The 25,882-nt window shown below is 47.6% G+C and overlaps 1 protein-coding gene across 1 annotated transcript in view; it reads left to right on the plus strand.

Moving 5' to 3' along the window:
• ALK (ALK receptor tyrosine kinase) overlaps positions 1-25,882 on the plus strand; it is a 388,017-nt gene that overhangs the window by 186,521 nt on the left and 175,614 nt on the right. The window contains exon 3 of the mRNA XM_040351843.1: positions 18,934-19,065. Coding sequence (XP_040207777.1) covers positions 18,934-19,065 — 132 coding nt within the window. The remainder of the gene's footprint in view (positions 1-18,933; positions 19,066-25,882) is intronic.

Consider the following 25,882-nt stretch of genomic DNA (forward strand, 5'->3'; position numbering starts at 1 on the left):
ACTGTGGAAAATGGCGTCACTCCAGACAGACTCCAGATTACTGTACTTGAAAAATGGCGTCACTCCGGACAGACTCCAGGTTACTGTACTATGGAAAATGGCGTCACTCCGGACAGACTCCAGGTTACTGTACTATGGAAAATGGCATCACTCCGGACAGACTCCAGGTTACTGTACTAGGAAAATGGCGTCACTCCGGACAGACTCCAGGTTACTGTACTTGGAAAATGGCGTCACTCCGGACAGACTCCAGGTTACTGTACTAGGAAAATGGCGTCACTGCGGACAGACTCCAGGTTACTGTACTTGGAAAATGGCGTCACTCCGGACAGACTCCAGGTTACTGTACTAGGAAAATGGCGTCACTCCGGACAGACTCCAGATTACTGTACTTGGAATATGGCGTCACTCCGGACAGACTCCAGGTTACTGTACTTGGAAAATGGCGTCACTCCGGACAGACTCCAGGTTACTGTACTAGGAAAATGGCGTCACTCCGGACAGACTCCAGGTTACTGTACTAGGAAAATGGCGTCACTCCGGACAGACTCCAGATTACTGTACTTGGAAAATGGCGTCACTCCGGACAGACTCCAGGTTACTGTACTTGGAAAATGGAGTCACTCCGGACAGACTCCAGGTTACTGTACTATGAAAATGGCGTCACTCCGAACAGACTCCCGGCTACACGGAATATATGAGAAATTAGAAGAGGCGCGATGCTCTGCCTCCCGATCCCGGCCTCTCTTCTTCCAATCAGAATCCCCCCTCGCCCTCTAATGAATATTTCCAAACACTTAGTACATCAAAGAGGAGAAAACGGGGAAAAGAGAGAAGTGAGAGAGAAATGAGAAAAGGAACGAGCTTTCCAGGCATGTCAGCATAAAATATGAATGTGGGAGATTCCCGGGGGAGCCGAATCCTTCCGAGCTTCCAGCGGAGGATGAAAGGAGACGCACGGTGTCAGGACAGGCGCGCTGTTTGATGAAGATCAAAAGGAAACGTTCCGACATTTGTGAGTGATTGGGCTAGATTTATTCACAATCGTCGGTCACTTCCTATGTATTCTTCCACCAATGTATCCCTCTCTTCCAATGTATCCTTCCAATATATCCCTTCACCAATGTATCCCTCTCTTCCAATGTATCCCTCTTCCTATGTATCCCTCCACCAATGTATCCCTCTTCCAATGTATCCCTCTTCCAATGTATCCCTCTTCCTATGTATCCCTCCAATGTATCCCTCCACCATAGTATCCCTCAAGCCAATGTATCCTTCCACCAATGTATCCCTCCACCGATGTATCCCTCCACCAATGTATCCCTCTTCCTATGTATCCCTCCACCAATGTATCCCTCTTCCTATGTATCCCTCTTCCTATGTATCCCTCTTCCTATGTATCCCTCTTCCAATGTATCCCTCTCTTCCAATGTATCCCTCCACCAATGTATCCCTCTTCCTATGTATCCCTCCACCAATGTATCCCTCTTCCTATGTATCCCTCCACCAATGTATCCCTCCACCAATGTATCCCTCCACCAATGTATCCCTCATCCAATGTATCCCTCTTCCTATGTATCCCTCTTCCTATGTATCCTTCCAATGTATTCCTCTTCCTATGTATCCCTCTTCCAATGTATCCCTCCCCGAATGTATCCCTCCACCAATGTATCCTTCATCCAATGTATCCCTCTTCCTATGTATCCCTCTTCCTATGTATCCTTCCACCAATGTATCCCTCTTCCTATGTATCCCTCTTCCTATGTATCCTTCCAATGTATCCTTCCACCAATGTATCCCTCCACCAATGTATCCCTCCACCAATGTATCCCCCTCTTCCAATGTATTCTTCCACCAATGTATCCCTCCACCAATGTATCCCTCCACCAATGTATCCCTCCACCAATGTATCCCTCTTCCAATGTATTCTTCCACCAATGTATCCCTCCACCAATGTATCCCTCCACCAATGTATCCCTCTTCCTATGTATCCCTCTCTTCCAATGTATCCCTCTTCCAATGTATCCCTCTCTTCCAATGTATCCCTCTCTTCCAATGTATCCCTCTCTTCCAATGTATCCCTCTTTTCCAATGTATCCCTCTCTTCCAATGTATCCCTCTCTTCCAATGTATCCCTCTCTTCCAATGTATCCCTCTTTTCCAATGTATCCCTCTCTTCCAATGTATCCCTCTCTTCCAGTGTATCCCTCTCTTCCAATGTATCCCTCTCTTCCAATGTATCCCTCTTCCAATGTATCCCTCTCTTCCAATGTATCCCTCTCTTCCAATGTAAAATAGGCATTTTGGCGTGCCCAGACAACAATCAAAAAGAAAAAAAATATCAATAAAAAAACTATTTTGTTTTACCATGAAAAAATTTAAATGTCTCAAAAACATTTGTAATCAGTTCTATTTCCAGCATGGAGAACATATAACAACATGCATAGAAACAAAGAGCAGGTGGATCGACGTGTCTCACCTGATAAGAGCTTCCTCAGAATCCACTTTGGTTTTCAATCTTTAAAATCTTGTATATTGTGTGTGTGTGTGTATATATATATATATATATATATATATATATATATATTTCCAAAATATATTATTAATTGAAAAACAAAGTGGATTCTGAGGAAGCTTTTATCGAGCGAAATGCGTAGATCCACCTGCTTGTCATTTCTATGCACTCTGTTGTATATTCTCCATTCTGGAAATACAGCTAATGACAAATGTTTTTAAGAAATGTAATTTTTTTTAATGGTAAAATAAAAATGTTTTTTTTTGGGGGTTGTTGCCTGGGCACATCACAATCTCTTAATTTTGGGACATTAGAGAAATTTTCTGTTGTCCACAGTGGGCACAGCAGGCATCTGATGCGCGTACTTCCTCTTCCACTAAACCGTGACTGCGCCTCTTTAACCACTTGCCGCCCGGTCCATAGGGGATTTACGTCCGGGAAGTGGTTCTGAAATCCTGACTGGACGTCTATTGACGTCCTGCAGGATTTCATGCCGTGCGCGCCCGTGGGGGCACGCAGTGCGGCGATCGGTGATGTGGGGTGTCAGAAATGGGCACTGACTGGCAACATGGATACATCAGTGCCACCCCACAGTGTCCATCAGTGCCACCCCACAGTGTCCATCAGTGCCACCCCACAGTGTCCATCCGTGCCACCCCACAGTGTCCATCAGTGCCACCTCACAGTGCCCATCCATGCCCAGTGTCCACCTATCAGTGCCCATCTGTGCCACCCATAAGTACCCATCAATGCCACCCATAAGTGCCGCCCATGAGTGCCCATCTGTGCCGCCTATGAGTGCCCAGTTCCGCCAATGAGTGCCCATCAGTGCTGCCCATCAGTGCCATCCATGAGTGCCCATCAGTGCCGCCTATGAGTGCCCATCAGTGCCGCCTATGAGTGCCTATCAGTGCCGCATACCAGCGCCGCCAATCAGTGCCCATCAGTGCCACCTCATCGGTGCCCATCAGTACTACCTCATCGATGTCATCTCATCAGTGCCCATCAGTGCCGCCATATCAGTGCCCGTAATTGAAAGAGAAAACTTACTTATTTACAAAAAAATTTACAGAAAAAAATAAAAACTTAATTTTTTTTCAAAATTTTCAGTCTTTTTTAGTTGTTGCGCAAAAAAAAAAATCGCAGAGGTGATCAAATACCACCAAAAGAAATCTCTATTTGTGGGGAAAAAAGGACGCCAATTTTGTTTGGGTACAGTGTAGCATGACCGCGCAATTGCCATTCAAAGTGCGACAGTGCTGAAAATTGGCCTGGGCGGGAAGGTGCGTAAGTGCCCCCCGGTATGGAAGTGGTTAATCAGGCCGGTTTTCCCATCAATCGGCGGGCGGATGTGCTGAGAGTCAGGGCGCAGTTTATACAAGTTATCATCAGTGCAGGACACGCGTATCAGGTCAATGCGAGTATTTCTCTTTCATCGTCCTGAAAGGAACGTCCTCATCCGGCGGAGTTAACGCTCGCTGCCCCCCCCCCCCCCCCGCCCGCTCTCCATTAACGGCGGTTTAATATTCCGATCCACGGCGTGGCCTGAGACACAGACAGAGGCACAGACACCTCCGAATAAATAAATACAATTATTCCTCCAGCGTGACACAGAGATGGCAGTGAATGGGGATGTGAGGGAGACGTCCCGCCATAGATGGGCTACACCGAGATTAGATTACAAGATCAATGTCTTGGATGTGTATAAAACCAAATTGCATTATACGGCGCGGCCTTCCAATACTTGTCTGAGGGTGTTGTCAGGGAATTAAATGCTGTACATACTTATTTATTTTTTATAATGTTCAATGCTTAACCACTTAAGGACCGGACCAATACGCAGCTAAATGACCCAAGGGGTTTTTACAATTCGCCACTGCGTCGCTTTAACAGACAATTGCGCGGTCGTGCGACGTGGCTCCCAAACAAAATTGGCGTCCTTTTTTCCCCACAAATAGAGCTTTCTTTTAGTGGTATTTGATCACCTCTACGGTTTTTATTTTTTGCGCTATAAACAAAAATAGAGCGACAATTTTGAAAAAAATGCAATATTTTTTACTTTTTGCTGTAATAAATATCCCCCAAAAACATATATAACATTTTTTTTCCTCATTTTAGGCCGATACGTATTCTTCTACCTATTTTTGGTAAAAAAATCGCAATAAGCGTTTATCGATTGGTTTGCGCAAAATTTATAGCGTTTACAAAATAGGGGATAGTTTTATTGCATTTTTATTAATTTTTTTTTTTTTACTACTAATGGCGGCGATCAACGATTTTTTTCCGTGACTGCGACATTATGGCGGACACTTCGGACAATTTTGACACATTTTTGGGACCATTGTCATTTTCACAGCAAAAAATGCATTTAAATTGCATTCTTTATTGTGAAAATGACAGTTGCAGTTTGGGAGTTAACCACAGGGGGCGCTGTAGGAGTTAGGGTTCACCTAGTGTGTGTTTACAACTGTAGGGGGGTGTGGCTGTAGGTGTGACGTCATCGATCGTGTCTCCCTATAAAAGGGATCACACGATCGATGCAGCCGCCACAGTGAAGCACGGGGAAGCTGTGTTTACATACGGCTCTCCCCGTTCTTCAGCTCCGGGAGCGATCGCGACGGAGCGGCTATAAACGAATAGCCGCGCCGTCGTCCCGGATCGCTCCCCGAGGGAACCCGACCGCCGCAAGTACCGGGGGGGACACCCCCGACCGGACCCCCAACCCACGTCTAGGCAGGCACGTACAGGTATGTTGATGTGCCTGACCGTGCCATTCTGCCGACGTATATGTAATGAGGCGGTCGGGAAGTGGTTAACAAATACCATTTCTAGGATATATACACTCACCGGCCAGCGGGTTGAACCCCCTTTATTAGGTCCCCTCGCTAGTAGTGGGTTGGACCCCCTTTATTAGGTCCCCCTTGCTAGTAGCAGGTTGAACCCCCTTTATTAGGTCCCCTTGCTAGTAGTGGGTTGGACCCCCTTTATTAGGTTCCCCCTTGTGGGCAAAACTCGTCATTAGAGGGAGTCCTAGGTGGGGCTTTGTGCTATTCATGCAGAACAATAAAGTTTTGCTAGCATTGGATTTTACAGTGTGTCAACCATTATTTTTAAATTAAAAAACAAAAAAACAGGTAAAGCTTTATTGTTCAGAACAAGCAACACAGTGCCAAACTGGGACCTTGTGGGCAAAACTCATTATTAGAGGGTCTCCTAGGTGGGGCTTTGTGCTACACGTCCAGAACAATAACGTTTTGCTAACATTGAATTTTGGATTTTGTAGTGTGTTAACTGCTACATTTTAACAAAAAAAAACTGGCAAAGCTTTATTGTTCAGGACAAGCAACACAAAGCAAGGCTGGGATCTTGTGGGCAAAGCTCGTCATTTGAGGAAGTCCTAGGTGGGGCTTTGTGATATTCATCCAGAACAATAAAGTTTTGCTAGCATTGGATTTTACAGTTTGTCAACAGTTATAAAAAAAAAAAAACTGGTAAAGCTTTATTGTTCTGGACAAGCAACAAAAGGCCAGGCTGGGACCTTGTGAGCACAACTCATTATTGAAGGGTGTCCTAGGTGGGGCTTTGTGTTACTCGTCCAGAACAATAAAGTTTTGCTAGTATTGGATTTTACAGTGTGTCAACTGCTACTTTTTAATAATAAAAAAAAAGCTGGTAAAGCTTTATTGTTCAGGACAAGCAACACAAAGCCAGGCTGGGACCTTGTGGGCAAAGCTCGTCATTTGAGGAAGTCCTAGGTGGGGCTTTGTTATATATAATCCAGATTCCAGAACAATAAAGTTTTGCTAGCATTGGATTTTACAGTTTGTCAACAGTTATTAAAAAAAAAACAACTGGTAAAGCTTTATTGTTCTGGACAAGCAACACAAGGCCAGGCTGGAACCTTGTGAGCACAACTCATTATTGAAGGGTGTCCTAGGTGGGGCTTTGTGTTACTCGCCCAGAACAATAAAGTTTTGCTAGCATCGGATTTTACAGTGTGTCAACTGGTACTTTTTAATAATAAAAAAAAAAAAGTTGGTAAAGCTTTATTGTTCAGGACAAGCAACACAAAGCCAGGCTGGGACCTTGTGGGCAAAACTTGTCATTTGAGGGATTCCTAGGTGGGGCTTTGTGATATTCATCCAGAACAATAAAGTTTTGCTACCATTGGATTTTACAGTTTGTCAACAGTTATTAAAAAAAAAAAAAACTGGTAAAGCTTTATTGTTTAGGACAATCAACAGAAGGCCAGGCTGGCACCTTGTGGGCAAAACTCCACTGTTATTTTTTAACTTATTTATTTAATTAAATATATTTTTGGGACATGAAATGCATGCGCACGTACAATGAAAACACGCGCTGTAGACGTGCAGTTTCTGGGGTGAACGGGCCCCTAAAGTGACCCCGCCTTCAAACCAACGACATACCTGTAAAAGGGCGAATATCCTGGCGGTAAGGACGAATCCCCGGCTTACTAGAGGAAGGTTGGACTCTCAGGATAAATAATTTCGTCTGTTTAAAAGTCCACTGTAAAGTTTTATTTGTGGGCGGCGTGCTCTGGAGCGCCGTGATAGACGGCGAAATTATTCACCATTAAATATTTATTATTGCAACTTTATGCCGCGGCTCCGGTTCACCGCCCACGTTAATTGTTAAATATTGCCTAATAACGGCCGAGCGCTTATTGTAAGGAAATGGAGCTGCGGCGCTTTTTTTTTTTTTTGGTGCCTCTAATTATGTTTTGCTGTTAACAAGGGAACGCGCGTGCTCCGACCCGCCGCTACTCATAATTAGTAAATTGGCCCAAGTAGATGATAAAGACGCGAGGAATATTGAAGGATTGTTATTGCTTTGTTCATTACAGGATGCGAGTTGGCGGCAGAACAAAATATTTGTATTTTATTTATTTTTTGTAGGGCGGGGGGGGCAGAGGGGGGGGGCGGAGAACACGATTCGGTGGAATAGATGGTAATTACAGGAGATAGGGGGGTCAGCATTAGGAATATTCCTCTCTGTACTCGTCTCCTGTTCCTTCCTAACGCCCCCCTGGATATGGCGCGTGCCGTAATTGCCATAAGGCCGCAGGGAGGGAGAGGCCATTAAGAGGCGGCAGGAAATTAAAGATTTAAATACAATGTTGCACTTTCTAGAAGAAGAGAAAAAAAAGATGAAATTTTAAAATAAAAATAAATGTTATCAGCACAATTTTTTTTTTTTATGTATTTTAACCACTTGATCACCGGGCCTATTTTGGCACTTTTCTCCATCAAGTAAAAATCACAAATGTTTTGCTGGAAAATTACTCAGAACCCCCAAACATTATATATATATTTTTTAGCAGACACCCGAGGGAATAAAATGGTGGTCATTGCAACTTTTTTTCTCGCACGGTATTTGTGCAATCATTTTTCAAACGGGAAAAAAAAACAGTTTAGTGAATTAAAAAATAACAAAACAGTAAAGTTAGCCCAATTTTTTTGTATAATGGGAAAGATGATGTTACGCCGAGTAAATAGATACCTAACATGTCACGCTTTAAAATTGCGCACACTCATGGAATGGCGCCAAACTTCGGTACTTAAAAATCTCCATAGGCGACGCTTTAACATTTTTTACAGGTTACTATTTTCGAGTTACAGAGGAGGTCTAGTGCTAGAATTGTTGCACACGCTCTAACGCACGCGACGATACCTCACATGTGGGGTTTGAATTGCGTTTACAAATGTGGGCGGGACTTGCATGCGTGTTCACTTCTGCACGCCAGATAACGGGGACAGGGGCGTTTTAAAACATTTTTTTTTTAGTCTTTTTTTACTTCATTTTTTTTTTATCACTTTTATTCCTATTAGAAGGAATGTAAACATCCCTTGTAATAGTAATCAGTGTGACAGGTCCTCTTTATGGGGGGAGGCGGGGGCAATAAGACCTTCCCCTCCCCCCACATCTCTCCTCCAGGCTTACAAGCATGAAATCGGTGGTAAAAAAAATCACTGGCCCAGATTCAAAGAGATCTGCGCTATATTTGCAGAGGCGCAGGGCAACGATTTGTTCGTTGCCCTGCTCCCACGCAAATATTTTGCGCTGCCCTCGATTCACGGAGCAGTAGCTCCGTAAATTGCGAGGGCACGCCGGCAAAATTGCTCGGCGTAAGCGCGCCCAATGTAAATGATCCCGCCGGGGGCGGGAATCATTTAAATTAGGCGCGCTCCCGCGCCGAGCGTAGAGCGCATGCTCCGTCGGGAAACTTTCCCGACGTGCATTGCGGCAAATGACGTCGCAAGGACGTCATTTGCTTCAAAGTGAACGTGAATGGCGTCCAGCGCCATTCACGAATCACTTACGCAAACGACGTGAAATTCAAATTTCACGTCGCGGGAACGGCGGGTATACTTTAGCATTGGTTGCCCCTACTATTAGAAGGGGCAGCCTTACGCTAAAGATGCATTACGGAAACTCCGTACCTTGCGTACGCAGGGCCCGCGCAACTTTGTGAATCGGCGTAAGTATGCAATTTGCATACTATACACTGAGCACAATGGGAGCGCCCCCTAGCGGTCAACGCAAGAATGCAGCCTAAAATCTGCGTGGCATAAGAGCCTTATGCCACGCAGATTTTGGGCTGCAGTCGGCGTAACGAGTTCTCTGAATCAGGAGAACTCGTTACGCCGGCGCAAGTCAGCAATTGCGCTGCGTAACCTATGGTTACGCAAGCGCAATTGCTTACTGAATCTGGGCCATTGATCACATGCCGACAGCCGCGATTGCGGCTTTGTTTACTTCCGGGTACCCGGGCGTGACGTCATAACGTCGCGCCTGGGCCTCCGACGGTCATAGAGATGACTGGTGACATCTGGTCACCAGTCATCTCTATGCTTTCCAGGCAGCCGCCGACCGATTCGCTCTCCGGGCCCCCGATGGCACGGGAGAGCCCGGAGAAGCACCGGATGGCGGCGGGAGGGGGGGGGGATGTCCCCTCCCGCTGCCTATAAGAACAATCAAGCGGCGGAACTGCTGCTTTGATCGTTCTTATCGTGCACAGAATCGGCGGCTGAAGACGGTGATATCTGAATGATGCCTCTAGCTGCTCCCATCATTCACATATCACCGCACAAAGTCGAGGACGTCCTCGGTGATTAAGTGGTTAAGGAAACTTGTAGTGAGATATGCGAGGGGCTGCCATTGCTGACCTCTCCTTCTTCTGAAAAATGCTGGGTGCCTGGCTGTCATGCTCATCCAGTTGCTTCAATATTTTGTCATTGACTTGGAGCCAGTAGGCAACTGTAGAGCTACCCATGGCAAGTTTTACCTCCCCCCCCCCATCCCTTTCTTGACCAGGCCGTTTTTGCTATTCAGCACTGCGCTACTTTAACTGGTAATTGCACGGTCATGCAACGCTGCACCCAAATAAAATGTATTAAATAATTTTCCCACAAACAGAGCTTTCTTTTGGTGGTGTTTAATTTCCACTGGGTTTTTTTTTTTTTTTTCAATATATTGAAAAAAAATGATGGAACATTTTGAAAATATATATATATATATTACATTCTGCTATAAAACATATCCAATATTTTTTTTAATACATTTTTATTGATTTATCAATTATTTTCCCACAAACTTTCTTTTGGTGGTATTTAATCCCCACTGGGTTTTTTTTTTTTTTGCAATATAAACAAAAAAAAAAAAAAAGACCCAATGGCCCAGATTCTCGTATCTCGTTTACGTTACGCCGCCGCAAGTTTTACGGGCAAGTGCTTGATTCACAAAGCACTTGCCTGTAAAGTTGCTGCAGCGTAGAGTAAATCCTCCGGCGCAAGCCCTCCTAATTCAAATGATCCGGGTAGGGGGCGTGGATCATTTAAATTAGGCGCGTTCCCGCGCCGAACCTACTGCGCATGCGCCGTCCCTAAAATTTCCCGACGTGCATTGCGCTAAATGACGTCGCAAGGACGTCATTGGTTTCGACGTGAACGTAAATGGCGTCCAGCGCCATTCACGGACGACTTACGCACACAACGTAAATTTTTAAATTTTGAAGGCGTGAACGACGGCCATACTTAACATTGGTTGCCCCTCATATAGCAGGGGCAACTTTAAGCGTCGCAAATCTAACGTAAACGTTGTATCTTCACTGCGTCGACCGCGCGTACGTTCGGGAATTCGCATATTTTGCTAATTTGCATACTCGATCGGGAAAACGACGGAGGCGACACCTAGCGGCGAAAAAAAAAATTGCATTTAAAATCCGACAGCATAAGAGCCTTACGCCTGTCGGATCTAATGGATATCTATGCGTAACTGATTCTAAGAATCGGTCGCATAGATACGACGGCCCAGATTAGGACTTACGACGGCGCACATGGCGTTGCGTCATCGTAAGCCCTTTGAGAATCTGGGCCAATATTTTTTACATTCTGCTATAAAACATATCCAAAAAAAATAAAAAATGTCTTCAATAAATTTTCATTGATTTATCAAGTTTAACCCTAACCCTAACGCTAACCCTAATTAGATATTAACCACTTCACCCCCGGACTATTCGGCTAGCCAAAGACCGGAGACACTTTTTGCGATTCGGCACTGCATCGTTTTAACTGACAATTGCGCGGTCGTGCGGTCGTGGCTCCCAAACAAAATTGACGTGTTTTTTTTTTTTCACACCAATAGAGCTTTCTTTTGGTGGTATTTGATCACCTCTGCGGTTTTTATATTTTGCGCTATAAATAAAAATAGAGCGACAATTTTGAAAAAAAAAATGCAATTTGTTTTACTTTTTTCTATAATAAATATCCCCAAAAATATATATATAAAAAAAAAAATGTTCTCCTCAGTTTAGTCCGATACGTATTCTTCTACATATTTTTGGTATAAAAAAAAAATCGCAATAAGCGTTTATTGATTGGTTTGCGCAAAAGTTTTAGCTTTTACAAAATAAGGAATAGTTTTATGGCATTTTTATTATTATTTTTCTTTTTATCGTGACTGCGACATTGTGGCGGACACATCGGACACTTTTGGCGTTTTTTTGGGACCATTGTCATTTTTAAAGGCATTCAGTGCTATAAAATGCACAGATTACTGTAAAAATAACACTGGCAGGGAAGGGGTTAACCAGGAGGGGGCGAGGAAGGGGTTAAGTGTGTCCTACGGAGTGATTCTAACTGTTAAGGGGCGTGGCTAGGAGTGACACGTCACTGATCGCTTCTCCCGATGAGAGGGAACAGACGATCACTAGAAAGAACGGGGAGATGTTGTGTTTATACTGACATCTCCCCGCTCTTCAGCGCCATGACACGATCGCGGGCCACCAGCGGATATCGAGTCCGATCACGGAGCTCGCGACAGGGTCATGAGTGCGCCACCAACGGCGACCACGTGACCACACAGCGGCAAATTAAAGGGGACGTACCTGTACGCCCATTTGCCTGTCTGTGCCATTCTGTCGATGTAAATATTCATGCGACGGTCCTTAAGCTGTTAACCACTCCGGAAGGTTTTACCCCCCCCCCCCTTCATGACCAGGCTATTTTTTGCTATTCAGCACTGCGCTTCTTTAACTGGCTATTGTGTGGTCACGCAACGCTGCACCCAACTAAAATGTATTAAATAATTTTCCCACAAACAGAGCTTTCTTTTGGTGGTATTTAATCTCCACTGGGTTTCTTTTTTTTTTTGCAATATAACGAAAACAATGATGGAACATTTTGAAAAAAATATATATATATTTTACATTCTGCTATAGGCTGGGTTCACACTATACTACACTTCATCCTACTTTGCTCTGCGACATTGGTCCTACATTTATCCTACATCGGTCCTACATCCATCCGACTTTAATGAACAGGATACTACTTTGATCCGACTTTGCCCTGGACTTGAAGTCCGACTTGGATCCCTGCCAATATCAGGCACTGTTTGATATGAATCTTGAGGGGGAACTCCACGCCAAATTTTAAGCAAAAAACCGGCATGGGTTCCCCTCCAAGAGCATACCAGGCCCATGGGTCTGGTGCGGATTTAAAGGGGAACCCCCTACGCTGAAAAAATGGCGTGGGGGTCCCCCCAAAATCCATACCAGATCCGTAACCGAGCAGCAGCCTGACCGGTCAGGAAAGGGGGTGGGGACGAGCGAGCGCCCCCCTCCTTAACCGTGCCAGACCGCATGCCCTCAACATGGGGAGGTAGGTGCTATGGGGCAGGGGGGGCGCACTGCGGCCCCACCCCACACCACAGCACCCTGCCCCCATGTTGATGAGGACAGGGCCTCTTCCCGACAACCCTGGTCGTTGGTTGTCGGGGTCTGCGGATAGAGGGCTTATCGGAATCTGGGAGCCCCCTTTAACAAGGGGGCCCCCAGATACCGGCCCCCCACCCTAGGTGAATGAGTATGGGGTACATCCTACCCCTACCCATTCACCTGGAAGTAAAGTGTTAAAAAAAATAAACACGCTACACAGGTTTTTAAAATATTTTATTAGTCAGCTCCGGGGCCCCCCTTCTCTTCTTTAGCTCTTTTACGAGGGGGGGCTTGCTTCTTCTGACGTCTTCTGGGGGGGGCTTCCCAGTCTTCACCGCCATCTGGTTCTTTTCCACCGGGTGGGGGCCGCTTTCTTCTTTAGCTTTTTTACAGCGGCCCCCTCCCGGGCTTCCTTTGACGTCTTCGGCGGGGGGGGGGGGGTGCCCGGGCTTCTGTCGCCTTCTCCTTCTACCTTCTTCTTCTTCTGCCTTCTTCTTCCCGGTTGACACGTCGCTTCCTCCCGCTGTAATGCCGTGTGCGTGGCTCGCACCGACTTATATAGGTCTCTTATGATGTCACAGTCCCATCACACAGAAGCCCGGGCACCCCCCCCGCCAAAGACGTCAGAGGAAGCCCGGGAGGGGGCCGCTGTAAAAGAGCTAAGGAAGAAAGCGGCCCCCACCCGGTGGAAGAGAACCAGACGGCAGTGAAGACTGGGAAGCCCCCCCCCAGAAGACGGCGGAAAAAGCAAGCCCCCCCTCGTAAAAGAGCTATAGAAGAGAGGGGGGGCCCCGGAGCTGACTAATAAAATATTTTAAAAACCCTGTGTAGTGTGTTTATTTTTTTAACACTTTATTTCCAGGTGAATGGGTAGGGGTACGATGGGGGCTCCCAGATTCCGATAAGCCCCCTGCCTGCAGACCCCGACAACCAACGGCCAGGGTTGTCGGGAAGAGTCCCTGTCCTCATCAACATGGGGGCAGTGTGCTGTGGGGTGGGGGGGCCGCAGTGCGCCCCCCTGCCCCATAGCACCTGCCTCCCCATGTTGAGGGCATGCGGCCTGGCGCGGTTAAGGAAGGGGGGGGCGCTCGCTCGTCCCCACCCCCTTTCCTGACCGGCCGGACTGCTGCTCGGATATGGGTCTGGTATGGATTTTGGGGGGCCCCCACACCGTTTTTTCGGCGTAGGGGGTTCCCCTTTAAATCCACACCAGACCCATGGGCCTGGTATGCTCTTGGAGGGGAACCCATGCCGTTTTTTTGCTTAAAATTTGGCGTGGAGTTCCCCCTCAAGATCAGTAGAATACAAGTCGCATGCCAAAGTTGGAGCGTTCCGACTTTGATCCTACTTCAATGATGTTCAATGGAGTGAAGTAGGATCAAAGTCGTACAGGGAGCGTTTGCAAAGTCGGACCGACATGTGTCGGACCAGTTAAGACAGCTCCCATAGGGAAACATTGCCTTTCACACGTCATGCGACATGAGCTCCCAATGTCGGAGCGTATGTCGGACTAGTGTGAACCCGGCCTGAGGGTTCTACGTAATTTTCTATAAAAAATGGCACCCTGACACCCTCCTTCTACGTGGGAGAGTGTCTGGACTTCAAGTGGTTAAAAGCAAACATACTGGGCCGGATTCAGATACAATGGCGTATCTGTCCGGCCCGCGTAACGTATCTCCGATACGTTACGCCGCTCTAACTTTGGGCGCAAGTTCTTTATTCAGAAATAACTTGCGCCCTTAGTTACGGCGGCGTAACGTATGTGTTGCAGCGTAAGGCCGCGTAATTCAAATGGGGATGTAGGGGGCGTGTTTTATTTAAATGTGTCTTGACCCCGCGTTTTTTCTTTACGTTTTGTTTGAACGGCGCATGCGCCGTCCATAAAATATCCCAGTGTGCATTGCTCTAAATGACGTCGCAAGGACGTCATTGCTTTCGACGTGAACGTAAATTACGTCCAGCCGTGTTCGCGAACGACTTACGCAAACGACGTAAAATTTCAAAATTCGACGCGGGAACGACGGCCATACTTAAAGGAGTTCTCTGACCTAAAAGTTTTAACCCCCGCTGTGCCCGGGCTGTAAAAAAATAGAAAATAAACTGTCACTTACCTGCCTACGATCCCCCGTTGTTCCGATATCGCCGTCCCGTTCTCCGGTCCCGGTCTCTTCCGCTTCCTGTGTGTCGGTGACTCATAGTGCGCTCAGCCTATCAGTGGCCGCGACGGGACATTGCTGCGGCCGCTGATAGGCTGAGCGCACTATGAGTCACCGACACACAGGAAGCGGAAGGGGCCCGGGACCGGAGAACGGGACAGCGATATCGGAACAACGGGGGATCGTAGGCAGGTAAGTGACAGTTTATTTTCTATTTTTTTACAGCCCGGGCACAGCGGGGGTTAAAACTTTTAGGTCAGAGAACTCCTTTAACATTAGCTACCCCTCATATAGCAGGGGTAACTATACGCCGGAAAAAGCCGAACGCAAACGACGTAAAAAAAAAGCCCCGGGCGGTCGTTCGTTTCTGAATCGGCGTAAGTCCTCATTTGCATATTCCTTGCGTAAAAATACGGAAGCGCCACCTGTAATTGCAGCCTAAGATCCGACGGTATAAGACACTTACACCTGACGGATTTTAGGAAAATCTATGCGGAACCTGATTCTATGAATCAGGCGCATAGAAACGACCGGCGGAACTCAGAGATACGACCGGCGGAACTCTTTCTGAATCCGGCCCCCAGAGACCATTGGAGAATGGCAACATTGTATTCAGAGTCAGGTTGTTACATGTTCACTCCTCTCTTTAACAAAGTATCAATAGTGATATTAATAATGATGTTTGACTGAAGAATCCGGAATATTGAGGAACCCGGCTCCTCGTTTATCAGCTGACTGTCCAGCGGCTCTCCAACGTGACGAACGCAACAAATAAAGCCGCGTTGGAATGAAATGTACATATCAAGTGAAGCGATGACCTTCCCCATAATAAGATTATATAACCGTTGTAAGCAGCGTCTCTCCGCCACTCGGGGGAAATGAATGCAGAGTTTCCATTTTCCCTTCGACATGGACGGAGCGTAATGAAATCCGCTGTTTATTTGTTTCCTTTTCTCCGACTCTGACGTTATTTCTTCACAATTATATATTAAAAAAAAAACGAGCGGGGGAAGAAGAGTGCGTTGTTTTGTTGCACGCCTCATTAATTGCGAGTTTGGCAGGCGCAAAAAAAAAAAAAAAAAAAGACGTTGAAGTGGCCATCTAATTAAATCTCAGACGATTAAGAGCTCCCAAAAGCTGCGGAGAGCGAGATGTAGCCGCCGTCCCAGCCAAACCAGATGGATCAAGTTAATCACATTTTAGCCCGGGCAGATTTCCTCCATTAATTCATTTTCATTTCTGAGATGGATCTTTTATGCGCATGTTGGGTGAGACGGCTACGTCGGGTAAAACCCGGCGCGACTCGAGAACGCCGATGACTTCTTTAACCACTTGCCGACTGGCGCGCACACATATACGTCGACAGAATGGTACGTCCCTTTAAATTTGCCGTCGGGCGCGACCATGCCGGCAGAATGCGCGACCATGCCGGCGAGCTCCGTGACTGTGCCCGCGAGACCCGATGTCCGCCGGTGTCCCGCGATCGGGTCACGGAGCTGAAGAACGGGGAGATGTCACTGTAAACACAACATCCAGGGCCGCCATCAGGAATTTTGGGGCCCCTTACACAGCTTCAGGCATGGGCCCCCTGGAGAGCAGGGAACCAGGGGGGGTTGCGCAGTGTGGAAGCAGAAGCAGGGGGGAGTGTCGCAATGTCACAAGCCCCTTAGAGGTCAGGGGGGCTTTGGGTGCTGACGAAAATGTATTTATTTATTTTTTAAAAAAAGGGGGATGCCATCTGGGGACCACGGGGCCCTTAGAGGTCAGGGGGGGGCTTTGGGTGCTGACAAAAACAAAAAAAGGGGGATGCCATCCGGGCCCCTGGGGACCACCGGGCCCCTAAGGCCCCGTACAGACGACCGAACATGTCTGCTGAATCTGGTCCGCGGCGACGGCGTGGACACGCCCGCGTATTGTTTACGCGCGGATTTCTGTATGATGGTATGATGGTGAGTACAGCCACCATACAGAAATCCCCGGGCATACATGTACGGTGAAAACGGTCTGGCGGACCGGTTTCATCATACATGTATGCTCGTCTGTACGCGGCCTTAGAGGTCGGGGGAGGGGCTATGGGTGCTGAAAAAAAAAAGGGGAATGCCACCCGGGCCCCTGGGGACCACCGGGCCCCATACAGGTGTACTGCTTGTATCCCCCTGATGGCAGCCCTGACAACATCTCCCCTTTCTTCCTAGTGACATGTCACTGATCGAATATTCCCTCTCATCGGGAACAGCAATCAGTGACATGTCACTCGTAGCCACGCCCCTTAACAGTAAAAATCACTCCCTAGGACACACTTAATCCCTTCCTAGCCCCCTACTGGTTAACCCCTTCCCTGCCGGTGTCATTTACACAGTAATCAGTGCATTTTTATAGCACTGATCACTGTATAAATGACAATGGTCCCAAAATAGTGCCAAAAGTGTCCGCCATAATGTCGCAGTCACAATAAAAATCGCAGATCGCCGCCATTACTAGTAAAACATTATTTTTTTTATAAAAATGCCATAAAATTATCCCCTATTTTGTAGACGCTAACTGTTGCGTAAACCAATCAATAAACGCTTATTGCGATTTTTTAGGTAGAAGAATACGTATCGGCCTAAACTGAGGGAAAAAAAAATTATATCTTTTATAGGGATATTTATTATACCAAAAAGTAAAAAAAAATATTAATTTTTTTCCCCAAAATTATCGCTCTATTTTGGTTTATAGCGCAAAAAATAAAAACCGCAGAGGTGATCAAATACCACCAAAAGAAAGCTCTATTTGTGGGGGAAAAAAGGACGCCAATTTTGTTGGGGAGCCACGTCGCACGACCGCGCAATTGTCAGTTAAAGCGACGCAGTGCAGAATCGCAAAGAGTGCTCTGGTCTTTGGCCAGCCAAACGGTCCGGGGCTGAAGCGGTTAATAATAACAAGTAATGTACAGACTCAGCGAGAGTTATGGACGGGTTGGGTGACGCGATGCGGCGGCGGCGGCGTGCTGAGAACTGCACCGAGTAGTTTGGGTTTGTAGAAAAGACCTCAAAGAGAGAAAACTCTTCAGAAACCGTCCTCTGAACTCCTGACTGTCTGCAGACGCGGCTGATTTCCTGCATTCCGCGAAGCGGTCAGCATTTTCCGCACTCCGAATCTTTTTCACTCTTCAATGGAGCCTCTGCTGAAATATATATATATATATATAGACGGCCACTTTAGAATATGTCTGAGGTCAGTGAGGAGGAAAGTACGGAAGCCTCTGGACTGACAGGAATGAATTCCCTCATTGGTGCCTTTAAAGCTGAACTCCCAAGGAAAACAAAAATGCTCCCTTGTGTGGGGGGGGGGCGCCTGCTCCCCCCCCCCTGCCCCCTCACACTGCAAGGGTTAAATGCTCATTTGTGGTCTAGGGGGCCACACAAAGCCCCTTTACTTACCTAATCCGCTGCTCCCGCAGCCTTCTTCTCACCCAAGCTACGGCAGTCGGATGCCACTGAGGTCATCAAGGCCAATGAAGAGTCCATAGCGTTGCCCTGTACTTGGAGACAGGATGCCAAGGGACAGTCCACTGCCTGAGGGTAAAGGAGAACCATCTAGGGAAGAGGTGTCCAAACTTTGTAAAGAAGGTGCCAGTTTACAGTCCTTCATGCTTTTGGGGGGGGGGGGCTGGACTGTGGCCATTGGCAGTAGAAAAGGTCTCGACGTCAGCGAGGAAACACAGTGCCCCATCTTTGGTGTCCACCAGGGACCTACGGCCGGGGAGTGCCTTTTTTTCAAAGCCGGGCAACCCTTCCATAGACTCCAATGTTAAACGTAAGTCTAGTCATGGGCACAGTGAGGCATGGGCACAGTGAGGCATGGGCACAGTGAGGCATGGGCACACTGCTCTTGAGCCTCATGGATTTTTCTCTTGGTTTCTTCATGTTGGGTGCTGGAAGTAATTCTGATCAGGTTTTCTTTGTCCAGCCAGATAAGAGCTGAAACCTCATGTTGTGAATGTTGTCATCCTGCGATACTTATGAAGATTGCTGTTCCCTCTGCAGGAAACCCACCCGGGGTGAAAATGACTTTGGACGGTTCCTTCCACTGCAGGAGCGGGATGGAGATTAAACTGTCTCAAGTCTGCAATTTCGTGGCGGACTGCGAGGAGGAGGAGGATGAAGGAGATCTTTGCCGTAAGTATTTTTCCTGTAACAACGCACTCGGCTCTCTATGATTGTATTACAGCCATCGTTCTGAACCCTCCACCGTTCCCCATAGACATTCCTCAGAAAGGAAGGTGGTTTTCCAATGATGAGATATTCGGAAACATCTTTCGAACCCAAAAGATAAGCTTCTCTGGTTTTTGCCAGCAGATCAACAATTTTTTTTCTTCAATATTAAAGTAGAACTTTGGTCAAACTATAAGAGCACACGTGATGAAGCCAAGCCACAAATAGAGGGGCACAGCCAGAGGCGGCTCTAGGCTTTGTGAGGCCCTAGGCAAAACGTAGGCATGAGGCCCCAACTCTCACCCATGATGGGGAAAATAATTCAAGCGATAAAAATTAACTGTATAAGGAGGTTACAGTACAGGCAGAGTATACACTGTACAGGGGGGAGCAGGAGGGCACAGGGGGCAGGAGGGCATAACATGGGGGAGGGTAAGTGGGCACAGTACCGGAAGAGGAGGGTAAAGGAGGGAGGGTAAGTGGGCACAGTACATGAGGCAGGAAGACACAGCACAGGGGGAGTTTAAGTTGGCACATTACTGGGGCAGGAGGGTACAGTACGGGGGGAGGGCAAGTGGGCACAGTACCGGTGCAGGAGGGTACAGTATGGGGGAGGGTAAGTGGGCACAGTACCGGGGCAGGATGGTACAGTATGGGGGAGGTTAAGTAAGCACAGTACAAGGGGCAGGAGAGCACAGCACAGGGGGAGGGTAAGTGGGCACAGTACTAGGGCAGGAGGGTACAGTACGGGGAGGGTAAGTGGGCACAGTACTGGGGCAGGAGGGTACAGTACGGGGAGGGAAAGTGGGAACAGTACCGGGTCAGGAGGGTACAGTACGGGGAGGGTAAGTGGGCACAGTACCGGGGCAGGAGGGTACAGTACAGGGGAGGGTAAGTGGGCACAATACCGGGGCAGGAGGGTACAGTACGGGAGGAGGGTAAGTGGGCACAGGGCAAGAGAGTAAAGTAAAGGAGGGAGCAGGAGAACACCGCACAGGGGGAGGATAAGTGGGCACGGTACAGGGGGAGCAGAAGGAAAGAAGGATGCCCCTTACATCAGAATACCCCCCTAGAGACCCCCATTATCTCACAGTTCCCTTATATCAGTGCCCCCCTTTTTTAGAGACCTTCAGAGATCATAGAAACCCCCCTTATAGCAGCGCCCCCTGCCCTTCATCCCCAAGAGTTAATCATGGGGCCCCCACTGATCCAGGTTATAGGGGTACCAAGAGGTGCAATCCATGACCTTTACGGGTTAGAGGGCTACAAAGAGGTGCAATCCATGACCTTTATGGGTTAGAGGGGTACAAAGAGGAACAATCCATGGTTTTTACAAGTTGGAGGGATACCAAGAGGAGCAACCCATGGCTTTTACAGGTTAGAGGGGTACCAAGAGGTGCAATCCATGACTTTTACAGGTTGGAGGGCTACAAAGAGGTGCAATCCATGACCTTTACAGGTTAGAGGGGTACAAAGAGGTGCAATCCATGACTTTTACCAGGTCAGAGGGCTACAAAGAGGTGCAATCCATGACCTTTACAGGTTAGAGGAGTACAAAGAGGTGCAATCCATGACTTTTACCAGGTTAGAGGGCTACAAAGAGGTGCAATCCATGACCTTTACGAGTTAGAGGGGGACAAAAAGGTGCAATCCATGACCTTTACAGCTTAGAGGGCTACAAAGAGGTGCAATCCATGACCTTTACAGGTTGGAGGGGTACATAGAGGAACAATCCATGACCTTTACAGGTTGGAGGGGTACAAAGAGGTGCAATACATGACCTTTACAGGTTAGAGGGCTACAAAGAGGTGCAATCCATGACCTTTATGGGTTAGAGGGCTACAAAGAGGTGCAATCCATGACCTTTACGGGTTAGAGGGCTACAAAGAGGTGCAATCCATGACCTTTACGGGTTAGAGGGCTACAAAGAGGTCCAATCCATGACCTTTATGGGTTAGAGGGGTACAAAGAGGTGCAATCCATGACCTTTATGGGTTAGAGTGGTAACAAGAGGTGCAATCCATGACCTTTACGGGTTAGAGGGCTACAAAGAGGTGCAATCCATGACCTTTACAGGTTAGAGGGGTACATAGAGGAACAATCCATGACCTTTATGGGTTAGAGGGGTACATAGAGGAACAATCCATGACCTTTACAGGCTGGAGGGGTACATAGAGGAACAATCCATGACCTTTACAGGCTGGAGGGGTACATAGAGGAACAATCCATGACGTTTACAGGCTGGAGGGGTACAAAGAGGTGCAATACATGACCTTTACAGGTTAGAGGGGTACATAGAGGAGACATCAGGGGCTTCTACATGCTGATGGATACAGAGAGCTGATGCAGAGCTTCCACATGCTGGGGAGGTGTAGAGAGGAGATCCTGGGCTTCTACAATCTGGAAGGTTACAGAAAGGAGGATTTTCACCATTTGGAGGTTATGGAGAGAAGCTCAGGGCATCTACAGGCTGGAGGGGCACAGAGAGGAGACCTGGGACTTCTATTGGTAGAACTAAAAATATGAAAGTTCTTCAGGTTGAACGGGAAGGTACAGCGAGGAGAACGGGGCTGGTACAGGCTGGGCAAAGAATACAGAGAGGGGATTGAGGGATTTGAGACGTCTATATGCTAGACTAACTAACGAGAGATTTTGGGGAGAGAGAAGAGACCGGAACGTCTATAGGTTGGATCGGAGGTGTGATGTGGGGCATCAGGCTGGAAAGCTTGAAAGACGGGACAACAGAGGGAAAATCACTGCATGCTGGATGCATTTTAGGGTGCGCTCACAATGGGCGTGAGTAAACTGAACAGGGGAGGTTACCGTTGCTGGAGGTTGTTATTTATATTGGGGGTTTTCATTGCTGCTCCTGACGCTGTCTGGGTCTTTTTGCTGACCCTGACAATGGCTGGGAGTTATTGCTGACCCTGACAATGGCTGGGAGTTATTGCTGACCCTGACAATGGCTGGGGGGGTTTTGCTGACCCTGACAATGGCTGGGAGTTATTGCTGACCCTGACTATGGCTGGGAGGGTTTTGCTGACCCTGCCGATGGCTGGGAGGGTTTTGCTGACCCTGCCGATGGCTGGGGGGGTTTTGCTGACCCTGATGATGGCTGGCTGACACCAACGCTGGGAGTTAATGCTGACCCTGACACCAACGCTGGGGGGTTTTGCTGACCCTGACGATGGCTGGGGGGGTTTTGCTGACCCTGACGATGGCTGGGGGGTTTTGCTGACCCTGACGATGGCTGGGGGGGTTTTGCTGACCCTGACGATGGCTGGGGGGGTTTTGCTGACCCCGACGATGGCTGGGGAGGGGGGGGGTTTGCTGACCCTGACACCAACGCTGGGAGTTAATGCTGACCCTGACACCAAAGCTAAAAGATTTTATATGATGGATGGAAATAGTATGTTAAGGGAAAGCAGCTTTGTCACAAGCTTCAAAGACTAGTGTGAGGCAGGAACATGATTGTGGGAAGTTGGGGATTAGCTCGGGAAACCATGGAAAAGGTTAAGCTGAGTAGAATGACGTTATAGAAGGTGTAGGAGGATCGGGATACATAGAGGAACATAGAGAAGAAGGTAGAGAATCAAAGGGGGAAAGACATGAGACGTTCACACCAAACATCATGGTGGAGCAGAGCAAAGCCCGGCATGGTCAGGGAATGATTTCTAATGGTGGCCCTGGATGGCAGCTGCTTATACCAGTAGGACTGAGATTTCTGTAATTCTAAGTACCCCCCCCGGTCAAAATTTGGTTAATGCCTGATAGTCTTTACCCTCCTTTCTGTAGTAATACCACTGCAGAGTTCTCACCCTTACTACTGCTGAGCCGCCGGCGCCCTTCATCGTCCAATCAGGGGGATTAGCATTGCTCTGCAGCCCTTCGGATTGACAGCTCATTTCTCCGTCTGAGCCCAAGGGGGGGGATGTAAAAAATAACTGGACTTTAAATATCAGCCAAACCCAACAGTGGGGTAGATTCAGGTAGGCGCAGCGTATCGTATTTACGCTACGCCGCCATAACTTAGAGGAGCAAGTGCTGTATTCACAAAGCACTTGCTCCATAAGTTGCGGCGGCGTAGCGTAAATGGGGCCGGCGTAAGCCCGCGTATTTCAAATGTGGAAGGGGGGGGGCGTGTTTTATGTAAATAATGGATGACTTGACGTTTTGTACGGACATGCGCTGTCCGTGTACATATCCCAGTGTGCATTGCTTCCAAGTACGGCGCAACAACGTATTGGTTTCGACGTGAACGTAAATTACGTCCAGCCCTATTCGCGAACGACTTACGCAAACGACTTAAAAAATTCAAATTTCGACGCGGGAACGACGTCCATACTTAACATTGGCTGCGCCTCATATAGCAGGAGCAGCCTTACGCCGAAAAAGCCTTAACGCAAACAACGTAAAAAACGAACGCCGGGCGCACGTACGTTTGTGAATCGGCGTATCTAGGAAATTAGCATATTCTACGCCGACAACAATGGAAGCGCCCCTAGCGGCCAAAGTTATATTGCACACAATTCTACGCCGCCGCAATCAAGTTACGTCGGTGGAGGAAGCCTATTTTTTCAGCGTAACTGCCTTTGTGAATCGGCGTAACGCTACGCGGGCGCGGAATTCAAATTACGGCGGCGTATCTGGAGATACGCCGCCGCAAAAGGTATGTGAATCTACCCCAATATATATATTTTTTTATTTCCGAATGGTGCAAATCTATATAAAGAGCTTGTGATCCTTCAGCAGGAATGAGAACAATAAAAGATATAAGAAATGTTGTGCACTTGGCCCAGGGCTCATCTATACAACAATATTATTTTTAATATTAAAAATGAAATAAAATAAAAAAATACATATATATAATTTGTGTGTGTGTATATATACAGGATCTCACAAAAGTAAGTACACCCCTCACATTTTTTTGTGTAACTTACTTTTTGTTGCTTCGAATCCAGAAAGAATTCACGCCGTAAGTTACGGCGGCGTAGTGTATCTCTCGCGTGTTTCATTTAAATAAAGCGCGTCCCCGCGCCGAACGAACTGCGCATGCGCCGTCCCTAAATTTCCCGCCGTGCATTGCGCTAAATGACGTCGCAAAGGACGTCATTGGTTTTGACCTGGACGTAAATTACGTCCATCCCGATTCACGAACGACTTACGCAAAAAAAAAAAAAATTCAAATGAAACGCGGGAACGACGGCCATACTTAACATGGCAAGTCTATCTATACGCCGCAAAATAGCAGATTTAACTATATGCCGGAAAAAGCCGACTAGATACGACGTAAGAGAATGCGAGAATGTCCGTGGATCGTCGGAAATAGCTAATTTGCATACTCGAGGCGGAAAACGACGAGAACGCCACCCAGCGGACGCCGAAGTTTTGCATCTACGATCCGAAGGCGTATGAAGCCGTACGCCTGTCGGATCGAACCCAGATGTCGTCGTATCTTGTTTTGAGGATTCAAACCAAAGATACAACGTAGGAAATCTGAAAGTACGCCGGCGTATCAGTAGATATACGCCGGCGTACTCGCTCTGTGGATCTGCCCCTATGTATCTACAATGTTGTGTAGTGAGTGTACAGCTTGTATAACAAATAACTCAACACACAGCCATTCATGTCTAAACCGCTGGCAACAAAAGTGAGTACACCCCCTAAGTGAAAATGTCCAAATTGGGCCCAAAGTGTCGATATTTTGTGTGGCTGCCATTATTTTCCTTAACCCTCTTGGGCATGGAGGTAACCAGAGCTTCACAGGTTGCCACTGGTGAAGTGAAAATGTTCAAATTGGGCCCAATTAGTCATTTTCCCTCCCCCGGTGTCATGTGACTCGTTAGTGTTACAAGGTCTCAGGTGTGAATGGGGAGCAGGTGTGATAAATTTGGTGTTATCGCTCTCACTCTCTCATACTGGTCACTGGAAGGACAACATGGCCCCTCATGGCAAAGAACTCTCTGAGGATCTGATATAAAGAATTGTGTCTCTACATAAAGATGGCCGAGGATATAAGAAGATCGCCAAGACCCTGAAACTGATCTGCAGCACGGGGGCCAAGACCATCCAGCGGTATAACAGGACGGGTTCCCCTCCCCCCGCCATGGTCCACCAGAGAGGTTGAGGTCACATGCTCAGCGTCATATCCAGAGGTTGTCTTTGGGAAATAGACGTATGAGTGCTGCCAGCATTGCTGCAGAGGGTGAAGGGGTGGGGGAGGGGTCAGCCTGTCAGTGCTCAGACCATACGCCGCACACTGCATCAAATTGGTCTGCATGGCTGTCGTCCCAGAAGGAAGCCTCTTCTAAAGATGATGCACAAGAAAGAGCCGCAAACAGTTTGCTGAAGACAAGCAGACTAAGGACATGGATTTCTGGAACCACGTTCTGTGGTTTGATGAGACCAAGATAAAGGTATTTGTTGTCAGATGGTGTCAGGCTTGTGTGGGGGAGGGGCCAGGTGAGGAGGACAAAGACAAGTGTGTCTTGTCTACAGTCAGGCATGGTGGGGGGAGGGTCATGGTCTGCGGCTGCATGAGTGCTGCCGGCACTGGGGGGCTACAGATCATTGAGGGGACCATGAATGCAACATATAATGTGACATACCGAAGCAGAGCATGATCCCCCCTTCAGAGACTGGACCGCAGGGTAGTATTCCAACATGATAACCACCCCAAAAACACCTCCAAGACCACCACTGCCTTGGTAAAGAAGCTGAGGGTAAAGGTGATGGACTGGCCAAGCATGTCTCCAGACCTAAACCCTATTGATCATCTGTG

The sequence above is a fragment of the Rana temporaria genome, chromosome 4, assembly GCF_905171775.1.
Source record: "Rana temporaria chromosome 4, aRanTem1.1, whole genome shotgun sequence".
Taxonomy (NCBI): domain Eukaryota; kingdom Metazoa; phylum Chordata; class Amphibia; order Anura; family Ranidae; genus Rana; species Rana temporaria.